The sequence below is a fragment of the Streptopelia decaocto genome, assembly GCF_964273445.1.
Source record: "Streptopelia decaocto genome assembly, chromosome: 1".
NCBI lineage: Eukaryota > Metazoa > Chordata > Aves > Columbiformes > Columbidae > Streptopelia > Streptopelia decaocto.
This window is the reverse complement of record NC_138663.1, coordinates 121,464,667-121,488,905: the sequence shown is the minus strand read 5'-3', so window position 1 is coordinate 121,488,905 and position 24,239 is coordinate 121,464,667. Positions and strand designations below refer to the sequence as shown.

The window sequence follows — 24,239 nt, the reverse complement described above, 5'->3', positions numbered from 1 at the left end:
AAACAGTAGAACTTAACATTTGTGAAGGTTTTTATAGTTAAAAGTCATTCGTGTAAAAAGCAGAGACTCTGTAAAGTTTGGCTGAAAGTGGTAATCATATTAATGACCAGATCTCCAAAAAGCAAGAATCAAACTTACATTAATTTCTCAAACAGTTTTGGTTTTCCAACACCTATATAAAATTACCAGGCTTTGCTGAAAATTATCAGAGTCCTTTTATTAATACTGGTCTAAATGCTTTCCCATGTAACATGGGAAAACAACAAAACCTGCTGTTAGTCTGTGATACTCTCATATGACATCCTGCTTGGGCGTATTTTGTCATAATTTGGAATACTTGAGAAGGATGTGGGGTTTTTATCTGGTTGGTTTTGTTTTTGTTTTTGGTTTTTTTTTTTCCTGTAGGAGGAGGAAGGTGACTGATAAGTTGTCTCAGGAATTACTTCTTGAATTGTATGCCCAAATTATCTTTTGAATGATTGTTTAGGAATAGAAATGCTGTGCTGCATTTTAAGGAAAACAAAAATATGATGTTATTTAGTGTTAAACTTGTCCATATAAAGACACATAGCACTGAAACAGCTAAATTACTCTTAATTTTTACCTCCCATGGCTTTATTGCAGTTTTCTATGTAAACACATCCTTAGAAGAGCACAGATAACCTTAAACAGAAACTATAATAACATTTTGAGCCACATTGTTAAAGACCATTTGTAATATGCAGTTGAAAGAATTTTCATACGTCTGACTTTTATGCGTAAGTGCTGTCAGTGTAGTTGTTTTCAACCTGATTTTTTTCAAGGTAAACACTCAGATAAGACATCAGTGCTTAAATTTAGATATGATCTGGGCTTATGTACACATGAAGTTAGTATCTGTATATGTTTAAATTTTACCTTTATATTAATAACTTTTAGTCTAGAAAGCCCTTCTTTGGAGGAATGGAATGTTAAAAGAGGACTTCTTTTATATATAAAGAGAATACTACTTTGTATATACATTATTGGTTTATGAGGAGAGAGTTAATTATTTGGAGTGACAGATGGGAAAGAAAATAGTTCTGGGCTCATCTACAGTAGTGTAAGATGAGAGAGGGAACACAAACAGCTGAGATGGCTGGGCAGCTCAGAGCTGGGGTAAGCACACTTCTCATAAACTAACCTCTGTGTGTTAAATGTATGTTTTAACACTCTCTGTCTATATAAAAATAATTGTGTAGATTTTGAAAGTTCTAATTGTACAGAATATAAAAGTTATACCTGTCTGAATGCCTTGGTCCTCAGGTTTGTTCTACACTTCATGTCTGTGTGCCAGTATGACATTTCATCATCCCCCTTGCTCAGGCATGAGGAAAGCCTCATTGTGCTCTGAAGGCTACAGGACACCATGGATGGGAGGGCTGTATTTATCCCAGTAGGATTGCCACAGTGGAAGACAATAAGGGCTGAGAACCTACCTCCAAGTGTTGTCCATCTCCTTACCTCTGAGAAATAACATTGGTCCTCAGGCTGAAAAATGTAGGCTCATCTGGTCATATCAGCCCCATTATTGCTGAGAGATAATACTTTCTTCTTTTCTCACTTTCCTGGCTGGAGGAGTTCACTCCCAGAATTTATGAGCTTTCCACCTCCCAAGTGACAGAGAGGTAAAACCCTTGAACACAGTAGATGTTGAATGAAACTGGAACAGTGCTCACAACCAGCATCCTTTCTGCCTGCTTATAACAACACAGTGCAATAACCTGAACAGAAAAGAATTGCAGAGAGCAGATGTGTGTAATGGGTCTGGTGTGCATTTGCAAATTATTGATCTCCTGAAACATCATTTGTTCATTACGCTGCTTTCACTGACCTGAGAACACGGACATGTTCTGGTGCTGCACAGACCTTTGTGGGGAGAGGGTGTGCAGTATGGTTGGTGGGGGTATGAGGCTGTGAACTTAGAAGCTGATGTGTATGCTTTTTCTGGAGAGTGGGAAAGTACAGATCTTGGGTGTTGATTGTAGTGATTATCGTAGTGTTTAGTGGTTTATATGTTGCTTATAGCGTAAGTGATGTATGTTAGAAGAAAGTGTTTAATGTTGGATCTCTTTGTGAAGTCTCAGTGCAATGATGGCTTAAGCTCTTTTGTGAGCAAGTGAAGGTGAGTAGCTCAATGTTCTTTATTCTTTCTAAAAGCAGTATAAAATATCTGTTGCAGATTCTTGAGGAAAATAAAACTACTTGATGAACTGTTATTTAACAATTTGTTACTATAATGATTTTGCTTATGGTGAGAGTTTTGGGATGGCTTTCTAAGGAAACAGTGCATACAATTGACTGACAGTGCAATTGTAGTTCCTCTTATTGTCTCTCCTTCTTGCTTGAATAATTTCTGAACTCATTGTTTAATGTCAGTTGAATTTTTTAGAGTTCAAAAAATTGCTGAGGTAACTAAGTTCCTACAAATATCAGTAGTTAGAGAGAAACTGCTGCTTTCCTGAAGGGAATGACACAGAGTTCAGTTTACTCATTCTGTTTTTCTGTCAGCTTTCTGGTCAGTTGGTTCCTATGTCATTTTTGTTTGTCCCACTATATGTTTTTTTTCTTGTTGAGGGGGTGTTGGGAGGAAAACAGAAGGCAGAGAGGTTAACACTGTTGGGGAACTGGTAGAGATTAGGGTACAAGAAATGCAGATCCAACCAACTTGTTACTATTTAAAAATAATGTTGCAAATTGAAATGCCAGTGCTTGTATTTCCATTCCAGTAATTTACAAATATATGATAAATTTATAATATAATGACTATGGCAGATACTTTTCCAATAAATAGTAGCTGGTCTTCAACCCAAAAACCAGAATCATAGAACTGCCTGGGTTGGAACAGACCTTGAAAGACTATCTGGTCCAACCTTTTGTGTGAAGGGGAGCTTAGATGAGATTATCTAGCGCCTTGTCCAACCTCATATTGAAAACCTCTAGTGATGAGGATTCTACCACATCCTTGGGGAGGTTGTACTAGTGACTGATTGTTCCCACTGTATAAAATTTCTTCTGTCAAGATGAAACCTCTCATAGTGCAACTTGTACCCATTGCCCACATGTGGCTCCTTGTAAAGAGAAAGTCTTGTCCTCTTTGTAGCCTGACTTTAAGTACTGGACTACTGTGATGAGGCCCCTCTGAGACTTCTCTGTGGAGAAAAGACCAAACTCCTTCAGTTGTTCCTCACAGGGCAGGTTCTCCAGCCCTTAGATACTTACACAAAAAAACCTGTGAAGTCCCTAAGTCTTGGCACATTGTAGAATTCCTGATCTCTTTTAACCTTAATTTTCATATTGAACAAACGCGTGAGCTGTTGGAATCAGCTGTCCACAGTTGCAAAGTCTAATTCCTGCAGAGTAGGGGCCCCTGGCATTACCTCAAGCATGTAAAATGAAACCTCTGGTTGTGGAATTTGGGTGTTACATTTGCAATAAACAGGAAAATTAAATTAGTCTCTTGTTGGACCATGTTGATCTTTCCTTCTGTTTGCTTTCTATTGTACGTCTGTCTGCAGTCTATCTTATTTTGTTCCTCAGTCTCTCAAGTTTAAACATAGCTTTCTGCTCCTTTTCTCCATTTTACCCATCACTGTTTAATCTGCTTACTGCAAACACCTTTTTTAAAAATTTTATTTTTTTCTTTCTTCTTCTCTCCAGAAGCTCTTAGGAATGTTTTTATGCTTTCTTTGACACAGGGCTAGACTTGAGACTTTTCACACCCTCTCCCCTCTTTCTGATGTGTTCAAGGTAAATGAGGAATAAACTACCAATTCCTTTGGAGTACTGGTGGAGGAATATCTTCTCTTAAGTGGCTAAACACTGTCCATCCTTTTAGGTACTCGTCTGTCCCAGTATTTACAATATTTAAGTTTTCTTAACTTGCAAAAGAACCCTAATACAGAATAAAGACCACCACCACTCCTCCTCAACCCACCCTCTTGTTCTCCCTTTCAAGCCTCTTGTCCTCCCGTGGCTGCCCCAAGTACTTTTCCTGTCCTTCTGCATACTCTAGGAAACTGAAGCAGGAAGATAATCTGTGCTCTGCTGATGTCCCTCATATTATCTTTATAACGCTCGACTTTAAAAACTGCCTGTGCTGTAAGATTCAATAGTACATATGTGGAACTTCAGAGAACTATCTTTCCCCCCAACCCACTCCAGGATTTGCTTGCATTTGTAAAAAATAGAAGCATAATAATAGAGGAATTGCGTGCAACTGAATACAATTAAAAAAATAAGCAAAGATTGAAGTGCTGATCTTCTAGCACTTAAGAAATGCTTTTGAAAGAGCTATTCTACTAAGATTGCCTATTCTGAAAACACTGTATCAGTATTATGTGATTTAAAACTTTTGAGGTAGTCCTTGCTATGCATGAGATTGGTATTGCCTGTGTTACCTGGCATTTGGAAGGTTTCTGACTCGTACCACACTTGGTTGCTCTGCCAAATTATGAGAAGAAAAAAAAAAACGAGTATTTTTTCACAGTTCTCTAAATTACAACTGATGGGGAGACTGGCTTACAAAAGTGCTGTGGGTTTTTCTGCAGTGACATCTGTGGCGTGTATATATAGTAGGTTCCCAAGTTGGAAGCCAGAAGAGTACGTGGGAAGTGTGAAAAGGGGGATGGGAGGGGAGCAAACAAGAAGTTCAGACAAAGGGAAATTGTTGATGCAAGTTAATGCCTTTTCTTAGTGATATTGATAAATTTCTGCTGCTGTTCAAGCAGTCTAAATTATTCTCCTTCTGATTCTGTTTCCTTTTTCTTTTCTCCTGTTGCCTGGAAAACATGAGTGGAATCTAGTTGGACAAGAGGCTACTTTTTCATTGTTTTGTGGCTCTGTTGCTAGCTATTGTCCTCTTGGCTCAGGCAGTTCATGTCAGTCTTTGTGTGGAGTGAGAAAAATGTTTTTCCTTTTTTCTTTAAAGATTAAGTTCTAAACTGTGTAGATAGCACTGCTTTCTTTTCAAATAAAAGCTAACTTAAGAGTATCAACTATCAGCTAATGTATTTTTGCTTGTGATGTCACTTTTAGCACTTTTTTCATTCAGATATGCTTATTAAATTTGTGGGCTAGTTTTAGGGGTAAAGCAGTCTTGAAATCTAGTTTCGCTTTTTAATATACTTTGTTTGAAATTGAGGAACTCTAAGCAAGACAGCTCATTTAATGAATTTTTCTGTCAGGTATAAAAAACAGATCACTGACAATGTTGTATGATTTCAACAGTTGGAAATAGAGCCAATATTGCTCTTAAGTAGGAGCAGAGCCCTAACACCCAGTAAAGTAGTACAGCCTTAAGCAGTGTCACTGAGATCTTGTTTGTTGTGGCTTACTTAACCCTGTTCTTTACTACATCACTGATTATTTGTAAATGAAGATTGTTTTGGGGGACACTCTTGAAACAGAACTGAAATGTAGCTGTTTGCTAGTATGAAAATGCACTTGTGGATACATAGGATAGTGCAAAAATGAGACATGTAGTTCTCTTGTAAGTAACAGTTCTTGCAGGTAGTATTTATATGATCGTACTTCTTCATTGCCTTTATTTTGCTGTACTAATTGATTATATGATGGTAAGAAAATATATTGAAAAAGGAAGATGCTGTAACTGTTTGATTATCTATTGTGTTATTTTTTTTTTCTTTTCCAGGCATCTATTAACAAGCTAAAAGTGACAGAACCATGGCTCAGTTTCCAACACCTTTTGGGGGTAGGTGGTTTATAGTGTATTCTGAAGTATTCTTATATGCAAAAATTCTGCATAAATGTGTTGCTTTCTAAATATGTTCTGTATGGATAGAGTTTGTGGATAGCGTGTCTTTCTGAGATTATAGTTTATCTGATTTGTGATGCTTTTACAGACCCATTAGAGAACAAACATGAAATTTTGCAGAGACATCTCAAAAGAGTCAAACAGAAAAGCTGTGCTGGATCCCTTTTTGTGCATTGATCCATTACAGTCCTATAGTTTGTAACCGTAGGGCAGATCCAGGCCACTCAGCCACTGACAGTAGGGCATAGCCTCATTCTGCAGTTAGCCGGTTTTGTTTGCCTGTCTTAAGCTTCCCCATTCAGTCCCGCCTGCGTTTTTTTTTAATATACTTTTATATACTTTTTTCCAGAGGAAAGTCTAAAATGCTATTTAAATGTTATAAATTCTAACTTTATAAGCACTACTTGTGGCTGAGAAATGGATATGCTTTTTCTTTGAGGATTCTTGGACTTTCTAATTGCTAAAAAGTACAGCAGATGCCTTTAGATGCTATCATTTTAAATATATGTTCCTTATTGTCCCATGACCCATGTTTATATTAGAACAAAGATGCTGTATTTTTTTTAGCTCTCCATTTATGACAAGGGAAGGTATAGCAACTTGAACTTCAGTCTTTTTGAAAGATCCAGGAAGGGCGGTGGTAATGCAACAGAGACATTACTTTTTGCTATTCCCATCAAACATGTTTTTGAGCACAGTTTTGCAACCAATCTGCAGTAAGATTACAAAGATAAATTTTGCTCCTGACACGTAGTAACTAGTTTGGTTCTTAAATGTTGCATCTGTTAAGGGCTTTTCTCTGGAGATGCAGATATGATTCTTGTATGTATGTTTGTGTGTGTGTGTGTATATATGTATATATATACACATATAAATATGCATACACACACCAAAAAAAAGTGTGTCTGTATATAAATATATATGGAAATCTTTGGGTTTGGATATAGCTAGGAACTAAATTTGTACTTGGTGTTTCAGTGGGAGACTTCAATCAACACATGTTGTACAGAGTATGTTGTTAGAGGAACACCAGTTCTTGTTAAACACAACTGATTGCACCCAGTCTCTGCTAGTCTGAAAAAGTCTCTGAAGCACAACAGAAAGAGCAACTCTTTGCATGTGGTAGCTAGAACAAATGTATCATGGGAAGCTGCCATTCATTGTCTCATTTATCTTTAGCTCCAGCCCCTGGAATTAAATCTTGTTTGGTGCCAGACTTCAGGAGTAAAGCTGGCTACCAAAAACCTTGATCAAATGAACTTGCGGGACAGTTTAATGTAGGAGACACTTTCAGATCATGTAAAAAGTTGTGAATACCTTCATTTCGCTATGATCTTTCCAGTCTAAGAGAAGTCATGATGTGAATGAGATTTGCTTGTTCAGACTGAAGTATTTCCTTTCCTTTAGAGTTTGGGCTGTGCTTTGCATGCGCCCACATTTAAACATGTACATGCATTCTTAATGGAAATCTTGTCTTCAAAGCATTCTCCTCTGCTGTCTTCAGAGAGTTTTCATTGCATTACAGATGGATAGCAGCTTTCTTTTTTCAACTTTATACATTACCATTTGATCTTGCATCTGTTGTCCAGAATCCTGTTAATTCTAGTAGATGGCTTTAGGAAGGAAGGAAGGAATTCACTATTTCTTCTCAAACAACTTTTCTCATCTGACTGCTCTGCAAAGAGGAAGTTTAAATAAGCATGTGGCTAATGTAGTTTCTGGACTATCTTAAATTCGTAATGTGGTGTGAGGGAAGTTTGTTATTACATTAATACTTGAACCAAGTCTACCAAGTAACATCATATCTCCTCTTAGAAGAATGACAGCAAAAGTCTAAGGTTCTTGTACAAGGAAACCAATGGTGGAGAGAAAATCTCAGATTTTATGAGGAAATCTGTCATCCTTTTGAGAATGCAACATTTTGTTACCTGTAGTCACCAATCAAATGCAGAGGAGAAAATTTATGCAGTCTCCATGTTTGGAGAGCCCTCACTTCAAATGTGCAGTATCTAGTGTCCCTCTGCTTGTGAATACCAATAATGATGTTTATGTTTTTATTTCACTTCCTTTCTTTTTAAAGAATCTTTCAAGTCAGTTTGGGAAATGGATATGGAAAGAGGACCGCACCTGCTATTTAAATTGGGGTGACTCATTGATACTTCAGAACGCAGCTTACTTTAAGGATGACTACTGAAAAAAAATAAGCATGGTAGGATTTTTGTAATTGTTAGGAAGAATGCGGTATGCTCAACCTTCTCTTGATTTGTCCAGGAGAAGAAAATGCCCATTTCATATATGAGAGCCCGGTGCTTTGCTTTTAATGGCGAGGTGATTACTAAGCCATGTAAAAGAAAAGGTGGTCAGAGGGTTTGCTGCTGCATTCAATAATAGATTGCTTATGAGTCAATTTTGTGGTTTGGTGATATGTATCCAAATATATTGAAAAGCCCCACAACTTCTGTGTTAGCATCCAGGATCTGAAGACATGAATGATGTCTTGGTGTTGGGTAAGATCCTGCTTCATGCCCTCACTTATATCTTCTAGTTTTCTCAAATAAAAAAAGATGGAAACAAGTCAATGCCATCCATACTTTTCTGACTGAAGAGGCTGCTAAGCTTGCTTGGTTTAGCATTGGCTCTTTTGATGTTCATATCCCACAAAGGAGATCTACTGTTTCAATACCAACCAGATCTCCATCTGGAAGAGTAAATGTTGACAATCATTTGTACCAGTTACAGGGACTCCAGAGAAGAAATCAACAAATTTTGTTTCGAAATAGTTAATAGAATACTTTTTTAGTTACCTTATGCCATAAGAGTTTTTAGTTCTGGGTTTTTATTGCCTTCTTTGTGGAAGGTTAGGAAGAGCTGGGGGTGTGTTATGTTTTTGGGGCTTTGGTGTGTTTTGTTGTGTGTGGGAGGGGGTTTTGTTTGGTTTTCTTTTTTGTTTCATTTTGTTTTGTTTTTGGTGTTGTGTTTTTGTTTTTTTTTTTTTTCCTGTTTGGTACTATAGTCATGCATACCTCAAATTCAGAGAGAGCAAGCCAGCAAATCATCGCAAATTCAATGTTTGGTTTGTTTGTTTGTTTTTCTCTCCCCACATTATGTTAAAGAAATTCTCCCTCTTTGTGTAAGCCACTGCATCTAGCCGTAGGATCTTAGGCTGGAGTAGTCATTTCCAATACAGGGATATGTTCATCTGCCCCTAGTTGGCCAAGACTAGTTGGTCTAGTCTGCATATTGGTCATAAAGTTTTAACACTGTTCATTTCATCCTGTCAAGAGTTCTTGAGAAGATGGGGGAGATTATTGGATATGTGAACTATTGTGTTTTGGGATGTTCATGCCCAAAGAGGAGTCCTTTTTCAGCCCCACAGGGAGCACAGCTATGAAATCTGTTTATGGTGCCTCTGTGAGCTTAATCACTAAAATTCTGGGATTTTTGGACTAATTTGAAAACGTCCTGTCTTTGAATTAGATACTATTAGTGTGTCTGCTTTTAGAAATACACAGGCTACCTAAAACTGAGGTCATAATTTTTTACCAAGAATGTCTCTCTTCTTTCATTAATGAAATCTGCCATTTAAAGGAATGTTTTTCTTCTCTTGTTCATTTCCTTTTCTCTCCAAAGTATATCTTGCCACATGAAAGTAGATTTTTAAATAGAAGAAGTTCAGGAGACAGGAAATTCTCATGTTCTTTATAATTGCTGAGTCTGATTCTGCCTCAGCCTGCAAGCAGCTTGAAAGACTTGCTGTAAATATTTGTGTACCGTATTACTTGAAGTTTAATCTCTAAGACATTAGTACTGAGACAGAGTGAATGCTAGATCTTCTCTTTATTTTTTTACAAGTCTACATTTTATCTTCTAATATTACTTCGATAAAATAGTGATTGTGTTAACTTGGATACCTTCATGTCATTATGTTCCTATACAAATAGGAGTTACAGTAAGTTGCACCAGTGTAATGCACTTCTATGGATGTTGAAATAATTATGTTTTACTGGTTAGAAATTATTGAGACAAACCTGAAACACAGTATTAGGGTGTTTATTTGAGGTCTTGAGTGGAAGCTGATACATGTTTGCTCTGAATATAATTTATTGGGTGGATGAAAGTGAAATGTCTACAAGAGAAGTGCTGCAAAAATGGTGGTAAAACTGGACAAAGCATTGTGGAAGGACAGCACTGTAGAAGGGTAGTAAATCTCAATATAAGCTAAATATTTGCCTCCAATTCATGAGTATGGTGTGAAGAATCTGGTCTGTGTAACACATTCTTACTCAGATTTCTCATTTTCAGAAGAATGAGGAGCACACTTTGCTGTGCTATTGTTGCCTGTGAGAAATGTTTACTATCTGGTTGAGTCACGCTTCTCCTAGACACGTAAGGAGAAGAGTTCTCTTATAATAGTACAAAGCTACATAGTATTTGAGGTACCTTTTCAGTTAAAAGAACTTGAATTGCATTTCAGCTATATGTGCTCTGAGAGGCAAATGACTTCCTACCCCCTAAATATCTAGTGCTATGAACCTACTGCACTCTATCCTCTAGTATGCTGATGTTGTCTTTTAATAGAGCATTTGTAAATTCGATTGCACTTTGAGTAGCCTGGTTGTAACTGAAGATTTGTATGAGCCAGATAATTGAATCGGTGCTCAGCAGTCATCTTAATTAGGTAACACAGTCCTGGTAAGTTCATACATCCTAAATGACTATTTAAGGATTAATGGACCTTTCAACTATAGGCTTTGGATGAATGGCTTCTGTGTATATGTTGTTTTTAGACATCCAGTATGATATGGTAAAATTACACTCAGAAATAAAAATAGTGCAATTTTTAGATAATGTTTCTTAATTTTATTTCTCAATTTTTTTTGAACTAGGCAATCTGGATGTCTGGGCTATTACTGTGGAGGAGAGAGCTAAACATGATCAACAGTTCCATAGTCTGAAACCAATATCTGGATTTATCACTGGTAATGAAATAGTTTTGATTTATAATTTCATTTAATTAAATCTTAACTAATGAGCCTAAATATGTATAGAGTTCCCTATGAGACATTTGGGCATAAGAATTTTAAAAATGGAACAGATATTACTCATTTTATATTCCATTTTTCATATGCTTTTCCACATCAACCCATCTTTTCTGTTATTTTCTGATATTTTTCTGATATTTACCAGCTATACAACTGGTTTATGCCACTTGATTTTTCTATAAGTAGGAATAAAATAACTGTGCTAAAATGAAATAAAACAGTTCTGTTGTGTAGAGCCAGCTGATACTTAGAAACTGTAGAGTTAGAATTCAGGATGTGGAATCACTCCAATACCTGGTAATATTTATAATGCTTTTAATGTGCTCAGTAAATTAGCTCACTGTACTGAGTCTGGCTGAGATGGAGTTAACTTTCTTCACAGCAGCCTGTATGACACTGTGACTAGATTTGTGACTAAAGTGGTGTTGATAACACATCAACTTTTGTCTGTGGATGAACACAATTTGCAAAGCCTCTCTCCCACACCACCATGCTCAGCAAAAACTGGGTGGGAGCTGTTGTCTTCCAGGGTAGCCATTACTCAGAGACTGAGCTTGAGGACAGTGGTGAGTGATGAGCTTTGCATCACTTGTTTTGTTTTTTTTCCTACTCTTTCACTTATTAAACTGTCTTTAGCGTGACGAATGAGCTTTCTGAGTGTTCTAACTTTTGCTTTCCCTATTCTCTTCCCCATCCTGTTGGGAGTGAAGGGAAGTGAGGAATTGGCAGAGTACTTAGTTTCTGACTGGGGTCAACCACCATGCTAACACACTAACAGATTAAGAAGTTTATTTAAATAAAGATGTATCGATTTAACTGAAATCTGTTTCTGGAATGCATTCTTTAAACTATTAAAATTTAGAAATGTAAATGGAAATATTTATTTAAGTTGTGGCAAGCAAAGCTGCAAGTAAAGAAGTTGCACTACTAAGTTTTCATTGAACACCACTAATTTGCTTTAATTTTACAGGCAATAGGATGCCATTAATAGTTTGTTTTGTTGTATTTAATTTTCTTCAGTGCTGTCTACATTCTGATGCTCAATTGAAATGAAAGGTATAGAAGTCTTTACCTTTCTTGCTGTGTCTGATTCATCAAGAGGATTTCCAGAGTGTGAAATTGGAATCAGATTCTTAGCAGTCTCATCACAGGCATACATGCCTCCAAGTATAAAACTTTTCTGCTACTGTTACATGACAGATATGGTACAAAATACTGCTGTTTTTATTGACCTTCTTTGATATTTAGTGCTACTGTTTACAGCTTTCCTCTACAAGCCACAACATTTCCAAGTGCCTAATCCTTTTGTAATTGCTTTTCTACCCTTGCTTTTAATGGACAGCAGGAAAATGACTTTGAAACATGCTGTTGCTTTCTTTAATGGTGTGTGGCTTATCAGATTCACATCAGGGTGAAGACCTCTAGTTTGTGCTAGCTGACTAGCGTTGTACTTCCAAAAAAATCTCAGAGTTTATATTGATACATAGTCTCTGTGGAAGAAGAAATTTTCTTCTTCTCACAAGGCCATTAACACAGATAAGGGACTGTGAACCATGAGTTTCCCATTGCCCTGAATGTTTATGCCTGAATGTTTAGTGTGGTGCTGACTGTTGCAGATTTAAACAATATGTGCTTGTTGGAAATATCTGGTAGGTGTACAAGTGACAAAGTAAGTTTAAATCTCATACCCTGTTATTTATGTGTAGTATTAAGTATTTATGGATTTACTGTTGCTTGTGGTTTAGATATTTTTGACTCACGATTTCTTCTTTCCTCTTACAGATATTTTTAGCATTTTCTGAAATGATGTCCTATTTATTTTATAGGTGATCAAGCTAGAAACTTTTTTTTTCAATCTGGGTTACCTCAACCGGTGTTAGCACAGATATGGTGAGTACATGGGAGGGGATGGGAGAATCGCAGTTATATCATAGTTAAGTTTAGTTGTACAGACTTGGACAGTCACTATCTTTCACAATATGGAGTTTAAAATCACCTGTTTAGTTCAGTGTGCTTTCCAAAAGTCTATAAGGCAAATGTGCTTTGTAATATGTTTTAGCTGAGTTTTTAAGTTACTAATTTATTGATTGGAAGTAGCCATCCTTCTACAAATGACACTTGCAAAGTTGGCACTTTGCAACCCTCATTTCAAATTACTAAATGCTTTAAATTTTATTAAAACTGTACTTATACAGTCACTAAGCACAGTAATTAGTATTAAAAATCTTCTAATGGGGTATCGTATGCAAGACTTGTCACAGAAAGACTTTGCTACAGAAATTAAGACTGGCATAGACTGTTTCCAGTGTAGTTGGAGATACAGCTTGAAAGCTTGAAATTTTTACCATTCCTTGGTGAGTTTAGACAGATCTCCATTGCTGTGTGTTACACATGACAAACTTTTCTACAGTCTCCCAGTTTTTTTGTGCAGAATTGCAATTGTTTCTGCTTAAAATTATGTGACCGTGCCAGACCCAGACATGCTAACTTGCATAGATTATTCATAATTTACATGTGTTATATTACTACTCAAACTTCTTTTTTGGTACTAGACAGAGTGAAGTAGTATTGTTTTTCATTGTAGACTGGAAAAAGCAGCAGAAGGATGGGTAATTTTCAAAAAATATGTTAACTTTTCCTCTGTTAACTGTTTGAAAGAGAGGGTAGTTTATTGCAGTTATAAAATCTTTTCGTTGTATTAAGGACTTTTAAAGGGAGAATCTTGCTCTGAGTGGAGAAAGAAGATAATTATTTTCTTGCAAGAAAAACAATTGCTTTGGAAATATGCATGCCTAAAAGAGGGCTCGAATTTACATGACTTTTAAATAAATAGGTTATGTTCTTTTCAAATTATCTTCATCTTACAAACATCAAATCTGGTCTCTACTTATTTGTTGAAGACTCAGTGGAAGCTTAAATGTCCCTTTGGAACTTCCCTTGCCTCTTAATTAAACAAAGAAAGTTTTGTCTTAAACAAGACATCCTTTCTCCAAAAATGTTCCGTAGGTATTAACTTTAAATAGGTGTTAACAAAACTAAACAGTTGTAAATAGTCTGACTAAAAGTCTCTTCCTCTCCCAATTATTCAGTTTTTCAGCCTCTTGAGAGGGGGAGAATCATTCCACTAGTTCTGTAGTTGTCATAGAGACAAGACCTGAACTTGTGCATTTTTTTTAAATAAAGCTGAACTAAAACTTATTCATGCTGCCTTTATAAATCATAAAAAAGCATACAGACATCCCTTTCTTGCTGTCTCTCTTCTCTTTTTCAATCATCTGTGAATTAAGCAAAGTAAATATTTAAGTGAAAATCTAGATCACTTGTATATATTCCCAGTTTGAATTAGAATAATAAAGTGGGAAAACAGTTGCGTAGTGGTAGTAAAACTCCTAAAGAGGAGAAAATAAAATAAAAAAGAGGAAAAAAAGTCCCCCCCGCCCTTATTTTCCCACAACTTGAATGATCTAACTCTTGATCTGTCAGTGAATGTTTATTTGTAACCCACCACAGATTACTGCTGTCCCACAGAAACAATAGAGGTTAGACCGTTTAGTGGCAAGAAGTCCTTTGCAGCCTCCAAGGCACGTCACAGTATTGCAAGACTATATTGAAAAATGTGAATAATTGTTTGCCTTAGCTCCCAGGGGTATGATCTCAAAGTGGCATACTTGCTTTGTGGATTAATAGCAGTATTCTAATGTTGTCTGTCTAAATTTCTATTAACATTGATATAGATCCATGAGTACTTAAATAGAGGGTAGAGTTCTGGAGTAATAAACCTCAAATCTTTGTGAGAGATACAAGCTGCATAAAACTTCTTTTTTTTATCAGTGTTCTGTATTTCCTGAATAGGTGGATTTTTCCTTTTAGATAGCATTTTATTATTAGAAATAGCGAAAAGAAGGTGCAGCAGTCTTTAAGGAAGGAAAAGTTGTTATTCTGAGTTAGAGCAACTTGCGAAACTCTTCAAATTAAATTTCTGATCCTAGAAATATGGAAGTGTGTATATGTTGTGGTTTTGTAGTGTTTTCCTATTCTCAATGTTCTACTTATTTTGAATACAATTCATTACATTACTCTTTCTGCGAGATAGGAGCCTAGCATTTGTTTCATAAAGGGTTACCTACAGCTGTATGTAGACAATCTCATGCTAATACAAAGTTTCACCTGTTCTGTTTAACTATGGAAGTTCTTGTATAGAAAAAAAGAACTGGGAAAGGAACTGCAAGGGGGATTGGCCTAATGAGTAACTGGCCAGACTGTTTTCAGAGTTCTGTGCAGAAAAAACAAGTGCTCTGTTAGTTTCCAAACATATTATGAGTGAGAGAATTTTGATTGCAGAAGTGAGCAGTATAAGTATTTTCGCTGTCTTATATTTTAGGTTTAATTAAAACTGAATTGCCGTTTTTATATCGTGAAAATATGGTTTTCACTAGAACGTAAAGAAATGCTAGCTAGCTGAAGTACCAGTTAAATGTCTTCTGCCTCAAGAGCTGCTTTGAGAATATTCTGCTGTTAGTGTAATTGTTTTTTAAGATGAAACTCTAAGGAGTATTTCTTATTTTAATTTCTGCTATTAATCAAAACTTCCCTGTTTCCTAGAATTCATTTTCCTTAAAAATAGTAGCTACATGGTCTTTAGCTTTGAGAATTCCTGTGTCCCTTCTACTTGTCATTCCTTTAAGAAAAAAAGAAGTCTCTGGAACCTCAGTAGAGCAAATTAGTAGAATTATTGTGGTCTGTCATGACAACTTCTTTAATGTTCTGCCCTTTAAAAGCTTTGGAATCTGCCAAACTGGTAATCTATTAAGAAGCCTCTATAAGTAGGGCTTGAATTGAGACTGCAATGGCTTGGAAGATAACTATTTTTAAGTAGGCAATAATCTGGCTTTCTTCTAAAGCCCTCATAAATGGTGGCCTCAAAAAGCATCTTCTGTGTAGCCAGTCTCTCTGGAATTAAATGAGAACTAAAATAATCAATGCCATCTGTTTTTTGTGCATTTAGAGTTATTTATTTTTTCAGGACAAAAGCCATTGGTTGACTTACCTAGTTCTGACATATACTTCCCTCACAACCTTCTCAGTCTTTCACTCCCACACTTGGACACATTAATGGGTGGCAATTCCATGAGCTGTAACTGTTACTATACATGAATTAATTAAATGGCTGATGCTAAAGACCCAATTTCTGCAATTATGGCTGGATTTTATAACACAGTATGGGATTGTATAATCTAATATGGGAATGTAAAGCTAAATAAATACAGATTTTTGAACTGCAAGGAGGTTTCCTTGTTTTAACACTTGGTGCTATTTTCTTGGGAATAAATGTTTTATAGGATAATCAGAAGCATATTTGACAGAAAAAAACCTTAGTTTCTGTACTTCATAAGTGCAGAAATAATCACATGGTGTTTGCATTCTGCAGAAAAGAGCAGAGAAAAGATGAAGAGATCTGTAGAGAAAGAATTTTGTCAGCACCCGAAACCTAGCATTGTGATGAAGTCCACTGCATTCTCTCCCTGTTATAAACACAGACCTGTTCTATAAAAGATAATAAATATTTTGTCAACGTTGAATCTGTTTAGTGCTCTGCACTGGTTCCGGTCAGACCTTAAATGAAACAAATTCAAGAACACTGCACTCTTCCAAATTTCATTAGAAGCGGAGCAGTGAAATTAGGTAGTGTTTACTGTCAGCCACTCGCTGCATTTAAGCTGATGGTTATTCAAAAGTTGCACTCTAATCTAACAGCATGACACAGTAATTAGAAATGGAAATTTACTCTATTTTTGCACTGAAGATTTTATCAGACAAAAGCTGATTTTTGTTAACTTGCTTTAAAAATGTGTATAAATTCTTTAGTGTCTACATAATTTTTCTCACTGAAATTTGTGCTGTAAATTTAAATAACAAAGCCATTGATGTAGAGTAAATGAGTTGAACAGAAGGTCAGACGTTAAATTAAATGCTACTGCTGATTATGTGACTAGGAGTTCAATTATAAAGCAATGAGACTGAACATCAAAGTTTCTTCTTACTGGACAATTAATATTTTTCTCATGTAGAATGTGAAGACTTAGCGTGTTCTAGCAGTACACTCTGTATAATATAGCGCCTGGAGAATCAAGGTTACCTACAGTGTGATATTTACTCTTATTGCATTTTCATGGCCATACAAATGACAGGATGAGGGACTCTGCCTGTGTTTTAGTACTGGAAAGGCTTGCATTTTCTAAATTGAAAGTATTTGCAGGGGTAGAAGCCACTTAGGTTGAACAAGTAAGACTAATATAAACACAATTTGTGTAGTTACTTTGCTTAAATGCAGAGATGTAAGGAACATTGCGACTATTTATTTGAGTTGCTGGTGCCAGTTGGTCACTATGTAGCTGACTGACTTCTCTGTACCTTGGGGAAGGAGTCATCTTTGGGAGGATCACTGACTGCTTGGAGTGCAGTCAAAGATCTGATAGAATAGGTTTATCCGCACCAATTTCTCTAGCTTTGTTCCTCTGCACATCCTCAGCTTGCTATCTATATAAGCCTGGTTTTTACTGCTTGTTTCCACTGTGCATGTGACAGAAGAATGCCTAAGCATGTGTTGAACTAAACTTTCATTTAAAACCCCACACGTTTTCCCTCTTGACTGTTTTTTGAATTTTTTTTTAGTTGCCTTCAGAAAGCTGTGGTGTCTGCTTGTAAGCACCAATTCAATGAAGCTAATTATCGCTCCTGGTTTTCATTGTTCTTAATACTCTGTAATTTTCTGATGAGGCTTTCTTACCCTTGGTGTTCATTCACTGTATGTTAGTTTACTTTCTAGTGCGGAACCCACCCAAGGGAGCACTTCAGGAAATACATTTAGCCATTAAGTTTCTGACATTCTAACAGTCCAAATACCTTTTCTCTCTTAAATGTTTTGGGTCAGTAAGACTTGCAGCATGTATTTCTCTCAAGTGAAACTTCTAGAAATCTGACATCACTGTTTTTAGGTGATGACTAATGATGTTATATGGACTATTTTGGTTTTATAAAGTAAAGGTGTATGAAGAAGAAGATGAAAATATACTGACTGGTGCTGTTCCTTGTAGGCCTGAGTGATGGTTTTGGGCAGCAAAAATTCTACAGCAGGTTGTGGAACACTTCCACGCTATTGTTGAAAAACAGAATGGATCTTCTTAGTTGTCACAGTTAAATGATGAATTTATTCAAAATGAATTTAGGCTTTTTACAGGAATTTTAAGTTTATATAAACATTTCTGATTTAGAGAAAATTTTAGAGAGATGCAAGCATGTCTTTTTGAGTTTTATACCTGTTCCTTTGTGTAGGAGGAAAAGCACTACATACTACATATGTGCAGTCTGTTTGCAGGTTTGCATATAGTGGCTTGTGGCATGTACATGCCACTGGACAGAAAGCCATGATGAAACCTAACGAACTCTTAGTATTTTTGTGTCCAGAGAAAGCTATTGCACTTCAGAATGAACAGAACCTGGATAACCTCAATAAAAGAATGTGAGAAGCCTACTCTCTGTTTTAAACTATTCTCTAGAAGTAACTATACCTCTCATTTGAAATATAAATTTTTCATTAACAGCCATTGCAGTCTGTCTTTGTTGCTTAACACTCATAGGAGAGAGGCTTTTTTGCCTCCATTGGGGTTTTCCCACTCATCTCTGCAAGTTGTGTGATAATAAAAACATAACATCTTCCACTTCAGCTTAGCCTGATATAATATCAGGAGGTACCAGTGTGTTACTTGCTGTTCTTGGAAGAGTGATCACAAGCTGAGACTCTAGAGCAGTGATGTTTTGCAAAGAAAAGGAGATTCCCATGCCAAATTGGTATGTCTCTTGGTCTAGGTTTGCCATGCTGGCCTTCCGTCTCCCTTCTGCTGCTGGGACTGCCAGATATACAGTCCAACTGCTACTGTAGATTTAGGCTTCCAAAGGCTGGTAGTGGGATTAGAGGAAGATTTAAAGTTACTGAAAAGTAAGGCAGGTTTTATCTGTAAATTAAACTTCCCCGGGATACAAAGCTTCAAGAAGCAACACATAGAAGTTCTCACAGCCAAAACTTGTTCTTCAGGGAAATATATGTAGGAATTCAACATCTTTCAGGGAGTGGTGCAATGCATATTTTTCAACTGTAAGCCTCAAAGTCTACAGTTTCCTCACTAGACTTTCTTCTTTCAATACTGCTGCCATATTTTCAGTAGTATTATTTAGCCTCATCACATCAAAATTAATGGTTTGAGACAGATAACACTGCTGAAAATGCTGTCTTATAAGTATTGGAAAGGGCTGGAGTTGTCACCATTTTTGAAGTAATACTACTGGTGATCCAAACCAGGGGAAACTGTTATGAGGTATGATTGACCTGTGCTAGCCCTTACTGAGATCTACCTCTTCATTTAGTTTTCCTAGGGTTTTTTTGTTTGGAGTGGAAGGGTTTTCATTTTGTGAATGCATTTACTTGGCTGTCTACTTACTGAAGTTTCAATTATAAATAACTGTCAATTTATTTCAGTACTTTTTTGATAACTATTCACGTACTTGCATGAAATCTTTCCTTGACAGGGATTTGATCAGAAATAAAGCTCTAGTTTAACTAGACTGCCTGGATCCTTTGTGTTGTCATGACTGTGACATGTAAATGTACGCATGAACTTAGAACTATATATTATTCCAATACTGAAATGTGTACTTAATTCTTCAAATGAACGCAAAGAAATAAGCATAATGTTTTAAACTAAGTTTACAACTGATTAGATTATTAATACATCTTTGCTCTGTTTTATGGTTTGCAATTGCAGGAACTAACATTCTTCTTCCTGCTGCTCTCCCCCCAACCTCCCAACCCTATTCCCTGCTGAGCATGGTTTTCTTAACCATCAAATGAAGAAACAAAAAGAAGACTGTTTAAGTCAGACTACTTTACATGAAAGCCTATTCAGGTCTAGGCTCGATATTTTATCTTGAATACTATTGTTTAACTGAAAACACATTTGTACACTTGAGATGTAATGGTGTTTAGTGAGGTGCACAGATTTAAATAACATTTTATTTAAATTGTAGCTAAAGTATGATTTTGCAGACTAAGTCACTTTGTTCCCTGTGGTGCTGGTTGTAGTACCATGTAGTTTCATTTGTGTGATTTTTGAAAAGTTTTTGTAGAATTACATTAATTCTTCTGTAGACGTTTCACTGTAATTCCTCTAAGAGTTGAAAAGTGACTTTGAAGATATTTATTAATCACTCCAAGAAAGAAATCAAGAAGCTCTCTGTAAACAGTGGCTTATTTTGTGGCCGTATTTAGCCTGATGTTACTGAGTGGAGATTAGGCTTGAATATACATGCCTGTGAACGCTCCTAGGTCAGTTCTTGAAGTTCCCAATTTAAGAATCTAACTGTGAAAATCATGTATTTTGTAGGGCTCTAGCTGACATGAACAATGATGGGAGAATGGATCAGTTGGAGTTTTCAATAGCTATGAAACTTATCAAATTAAAACTACAAGGCTATCAACTCCCATCTGCATTGCCTCCTGTCATGAAGCAGCCACCTCTTCCTCTGCCTAGTGCACCAGGATTTGGTAAGCTATTTGTTTTCTTCCTAGTTAGCTTGTATTGTTGCAACCTCAGTTGAGTTTGGTAGTTGTTTTGCAGCTTTCAAAAGACACTTTTAGGAAAAACTACTTCTAAAAGTACGTGGATAAAACCAAATGCTTCCACGTGCATGAACATGCTCCAGAAAAAAAACTCAATGAGCTTTTAGCACCCAACCATACTGAATTATGTAATTTGAGGTCCCAATTGCTTCAGGTCTTATACTATTCCCCATAAGTGCAAACGAAAGTGTTTGCAGGGAAAAAAAGGTGAATCAGATGGCAGGGCTAGTGCATTCCAAACTGGTGGAGTTTTTATTTAAACTGTTGTTATTTATCACTATTTTTCATTATGGGATCTCTAGCTGTGGCAAGATTAGCTGTTTTTCTTTATTTTGTACAAGTCGTGGTAGTAATATGCCCCTTTGCTTTCATTTTATGAACAGTGCTACACTGGTATTAGCTAGAACAGCTGCTGATTCAGTTCTCATGGTTAGTACTGCCAAGGCTGCCATCATTTCAAAGAAGATGGTAGGGAAAATGGAATAGTGAGAGGAAAGTAAGAGATGAAACTGAACCCCTCGTATTTGACACCTTAATGTTCTGCTGTATTCTTTAGTAAGAGATCCTATACCTTTCTGTTTTAGTCCTTGCTGTGACTCAAGTTGGTTGGTGCTTTAGAATCATGGCTGTCCTAAGAAAAAGGAACAGTGCATTTGATAAACTACATGCAATTGAATTTGATCAGTTGTTGCCTCTACAAGTTTTACAAACAGTTTTATTTTTGACTGTAAGAAATCAGTGAAATTGAAGAGAACAAATACTGGTTTAAGTGGGAAAAGTCATAATAAATTCAAAACCCCAAGAAAAGTAGCAGATTCTTTTTTTTTTCCTCATTCACTGTAGACTTGATCTCAGCTGTTTGCACACAGCCTCATTCTTTCCATAGGCATGACCGGACCTCCTTAACCTCCCTGTTATCCATGCAACTGTGCTCACACCTAAAATACCTCATTACTGTGCTTCACCCTATTAGCTTTGCACTGTTTCATCTTGACAATAGGCTGCAAGCAGTTATCCTGAAGCTTGCTCTTTTCAGCTGTGGCTAAATGTAGGCTTTGGATTCATTACTCACTGGAAGTTGACAGTGTTGCTCTTCATATAGTTCAAGGCAACCAATTCTTTTCTTCAGCAAATGCTAATAGGCTTTTTTGGTCAGCGTTGCATCCAGTGTGATCTTATATACACACATTATAAAGTGGTATGTTGCTCCCTCTGCATTGTTTTATGTTCCCCTGCTATGCTAATGATGCAGTGGGGTGTGTGGAAGTTTCCATTTCAATTTGCTCTTTAATTCTGCATTTACGGCTGACTTGCAGGCTGCAGTTAAATTATGTCATATTAGGAGTCTCTAAATTAGAAAAAATATCTCCTTTTCTTGCCCATAGGTATTGGGGGCATTGCCAGCATGCCATCTCTTACAACTGTTGCCCCAGTGCCGATGGCACCTATGCCAGTAGTAGGAATGTCTCCACCATTAGTATCCTCTGTTCCTGCAGCAGCAGTACCTCCCCTGGCCAATGGAACTCCTGCTGTTATACAGCCTCTGCCTGCTTTTGCTCATCCTGGTATGCTACATACTGAGACGCTTTATTCTCTTGCTATTAATAAAATATTTTGCCATTTTCTTTGGATCCAGAGAACAGTAGACATGGAATTAGTCATTCTAACTTACTTCGAGTAAGGACTGTGCTTTGGTTTAGCCCAATGTAATTGGTAAGCATATTCACATACAATTGAAAAGAAGAAACATGGACATACCATAGTCATAACAGTCAGTCATATTGAGCAAAATATTAACCCTGTTATAACAGCAGTATGATAAATTTAGCTTGGCAATAAGCTGTTGCCTCGAAATTGGTCCTCTCCTATATATTTATAACTACTGAAGTGCTGCTATTTGTTAGGATTACTTGAAAATGCTGGAATAAATATGATTTCTAACATTAATCACAATATAATTTGAAATCAACAGTGTTTGCATAAAACTGCAAAAGTAAAAAAGACGTGAGAGAAATGCCTTTGTTTTCATCTATTTTTTTTATACCCTGTTAACTAATCTTAACATTTTTAAAGGGATACCATCAAAAATACCATAATGCTTGTATTTGGTGTTAGGAACTAGATTAAAGTAATTGAATTTCTAGATTTTAAAATATTAACACTAATAAATACATGTATTCTCTTATTTACAGCCACATTGCCAAAGAGTTCTTCCTTTAGTAGATCTGGTCCAGGATCGCAGCTAAATGCAAAACTGCAAAAGGCACAATCGTTTGATGTGGCTAGGTAAGTTGGTATGGAATGAGTGTAAGTGTGTATCTGGTTCCCCAGAGTTAGAAAAACTACGTCTTTTTCACAAAGTTCTTCTCAGAAATAATATTTACTTGCAGAAATCAGTTCCTGCTGAGACACTACTTCAGGATTTCACAGGATGCTGTGGTTTTACAAGGAATGCTCCATGAGAAGTAAATCATTGAAGTATAGTAATTAGCTATTACAGTATGTGTTGAGACTATTTTCAAACTCTTGGAAACTTAATTTTTAGAAAAGCTTTTGCTTCTGTAAACATAATCTGTATTGTGTAATCCTGCAGAGGCAGGCCTTCTGTTAATGTGAAAACATAGCAAGTAATATTTTTTTAAAAATTAGAGACTCTAGCATTCTTTTTAAAAGCAAAATATTTAATAGTTTTCCTATTTTTAATGCATTCCATATAACTATTTCTTATATATTCTACAAGTTCAGCACAAAAAAAAATCACCTAAAAGGCTTTTAGATTATTTCAAGACGTAGGAAGATGTATGGTTAGGCAGAATGTATTTTATTATGGTCTAAAGAAATGTATCTAACAAAACTTCCCAAGAGGAGGTAAGATAGTCATTTCACATTTATAAATCAAAACTTTCTCAGAGGCCTATACTACAGATTTTTTTTTTTTGCAAGAAGAAAGTGGGTTGGATGTGATTTAATTTTCTATTTTTATTTTAATTTTTCTTCTGCAAGTTTTTCTTGTGCCCTGGTATTAGATCAGTGACACTACTGATTATTGGCAAATAGGATTAAAAATCTTCAAAAACAAACAGTTCTTTTTCTCTTTGAAATCTAGTCCTGTCTGGAACACAGTGGCTATTCTCTGATAAAATTTCCAGAGGTACAAGGAGTTATCTGCTTTGTCTGAAACAACACTTAATATTTATAATGAACGAAGTTCAAGAAACTTCAGCCGAAATTGCTTCTAGATGTTCAGTAAGAGGGCTGTCATAGTTTTGGGGTTAACTGTATCTGGATCTTGCTGGTCACTTTTGTTGCCAACAGAGGCCTGAAACTCAGGTGAGATTACTTCTTTTCTGAGGTGAGATTGCAGGGTTGTCTGAATCTGTTTGATTGCTGGAGCTTCCTTAGCTCAATCACAGTTACTTCATTAACTCTGAAACATCTGCCAGGACTAAAGGGGTGGTCTTCCTTCAAAGACTGCTGCTTATGCTGAGTGATGAGCTATAGTGTGTCTTCAAGTTTTCTTTTAGAGAAAACAGATAGGAAGGTAATTGATTTGCAGAGCTTATGGAAAGGGAGGAAGAAGAGCTAAGTTCATTAAATCGGAATGTAAAGTTGAAGATTTTCTTTTTTCCTAGCTGATAATTATCTTGGGAAGGGTGAAATTCAAAATTCCACTTGTGGTGCTATTATTGCTCTCTCTGCCAAGTCACCAGCAGTGAATTCTTGGCATACG

At 36.3% G+C, this 24,239-nt stretch overlaps 1 protein-coding gene across 4 annotated transcripts in view; it reads left to right on the top strand.

Annotated features, from left to right (window-relative positions):
• The window catches only part of ITSN1 (intersectin 1), a 123,385-nt gene that overhangs the window by 24,653 nt on the left and 74,493 nt on the right, over positions 1-24,239 (top strand). For 3 of the 4 annotated variants that reach the window (XM_082068435.1, XM_082068436.1, XM_082068438.1), the window contains exons 2-7: positions 5,672-5,731; positions 10,681-10,773; positions 12,663-12,726; positions 20,274-20,434; positions 21,895-22,074; positions 22,702-22,795. In XM_082068435.1, the coding sequence (XP_081924561.1) occupies positions 5,704-5,731; positions 10,681-10,773; positions 12,663-12,726; positions 20,274-20,434; positions 21,895-22,074; positions 22,702-22,795 (620 nt within the window). In that variant the 5' untranslated portion in view covers positions 5,672-5,703. The remainder of the gene's footprint in view (positions 1-5,671; positions 5,732-10,680; positions 10,774-12,662; positions 12,727-20,273; positions 20,435-21,894; positions 22,075-22,701; positions 22,796-24,239) is intronic. The other variant, XM_082068437.1, reaches the window with a different exon arrangement.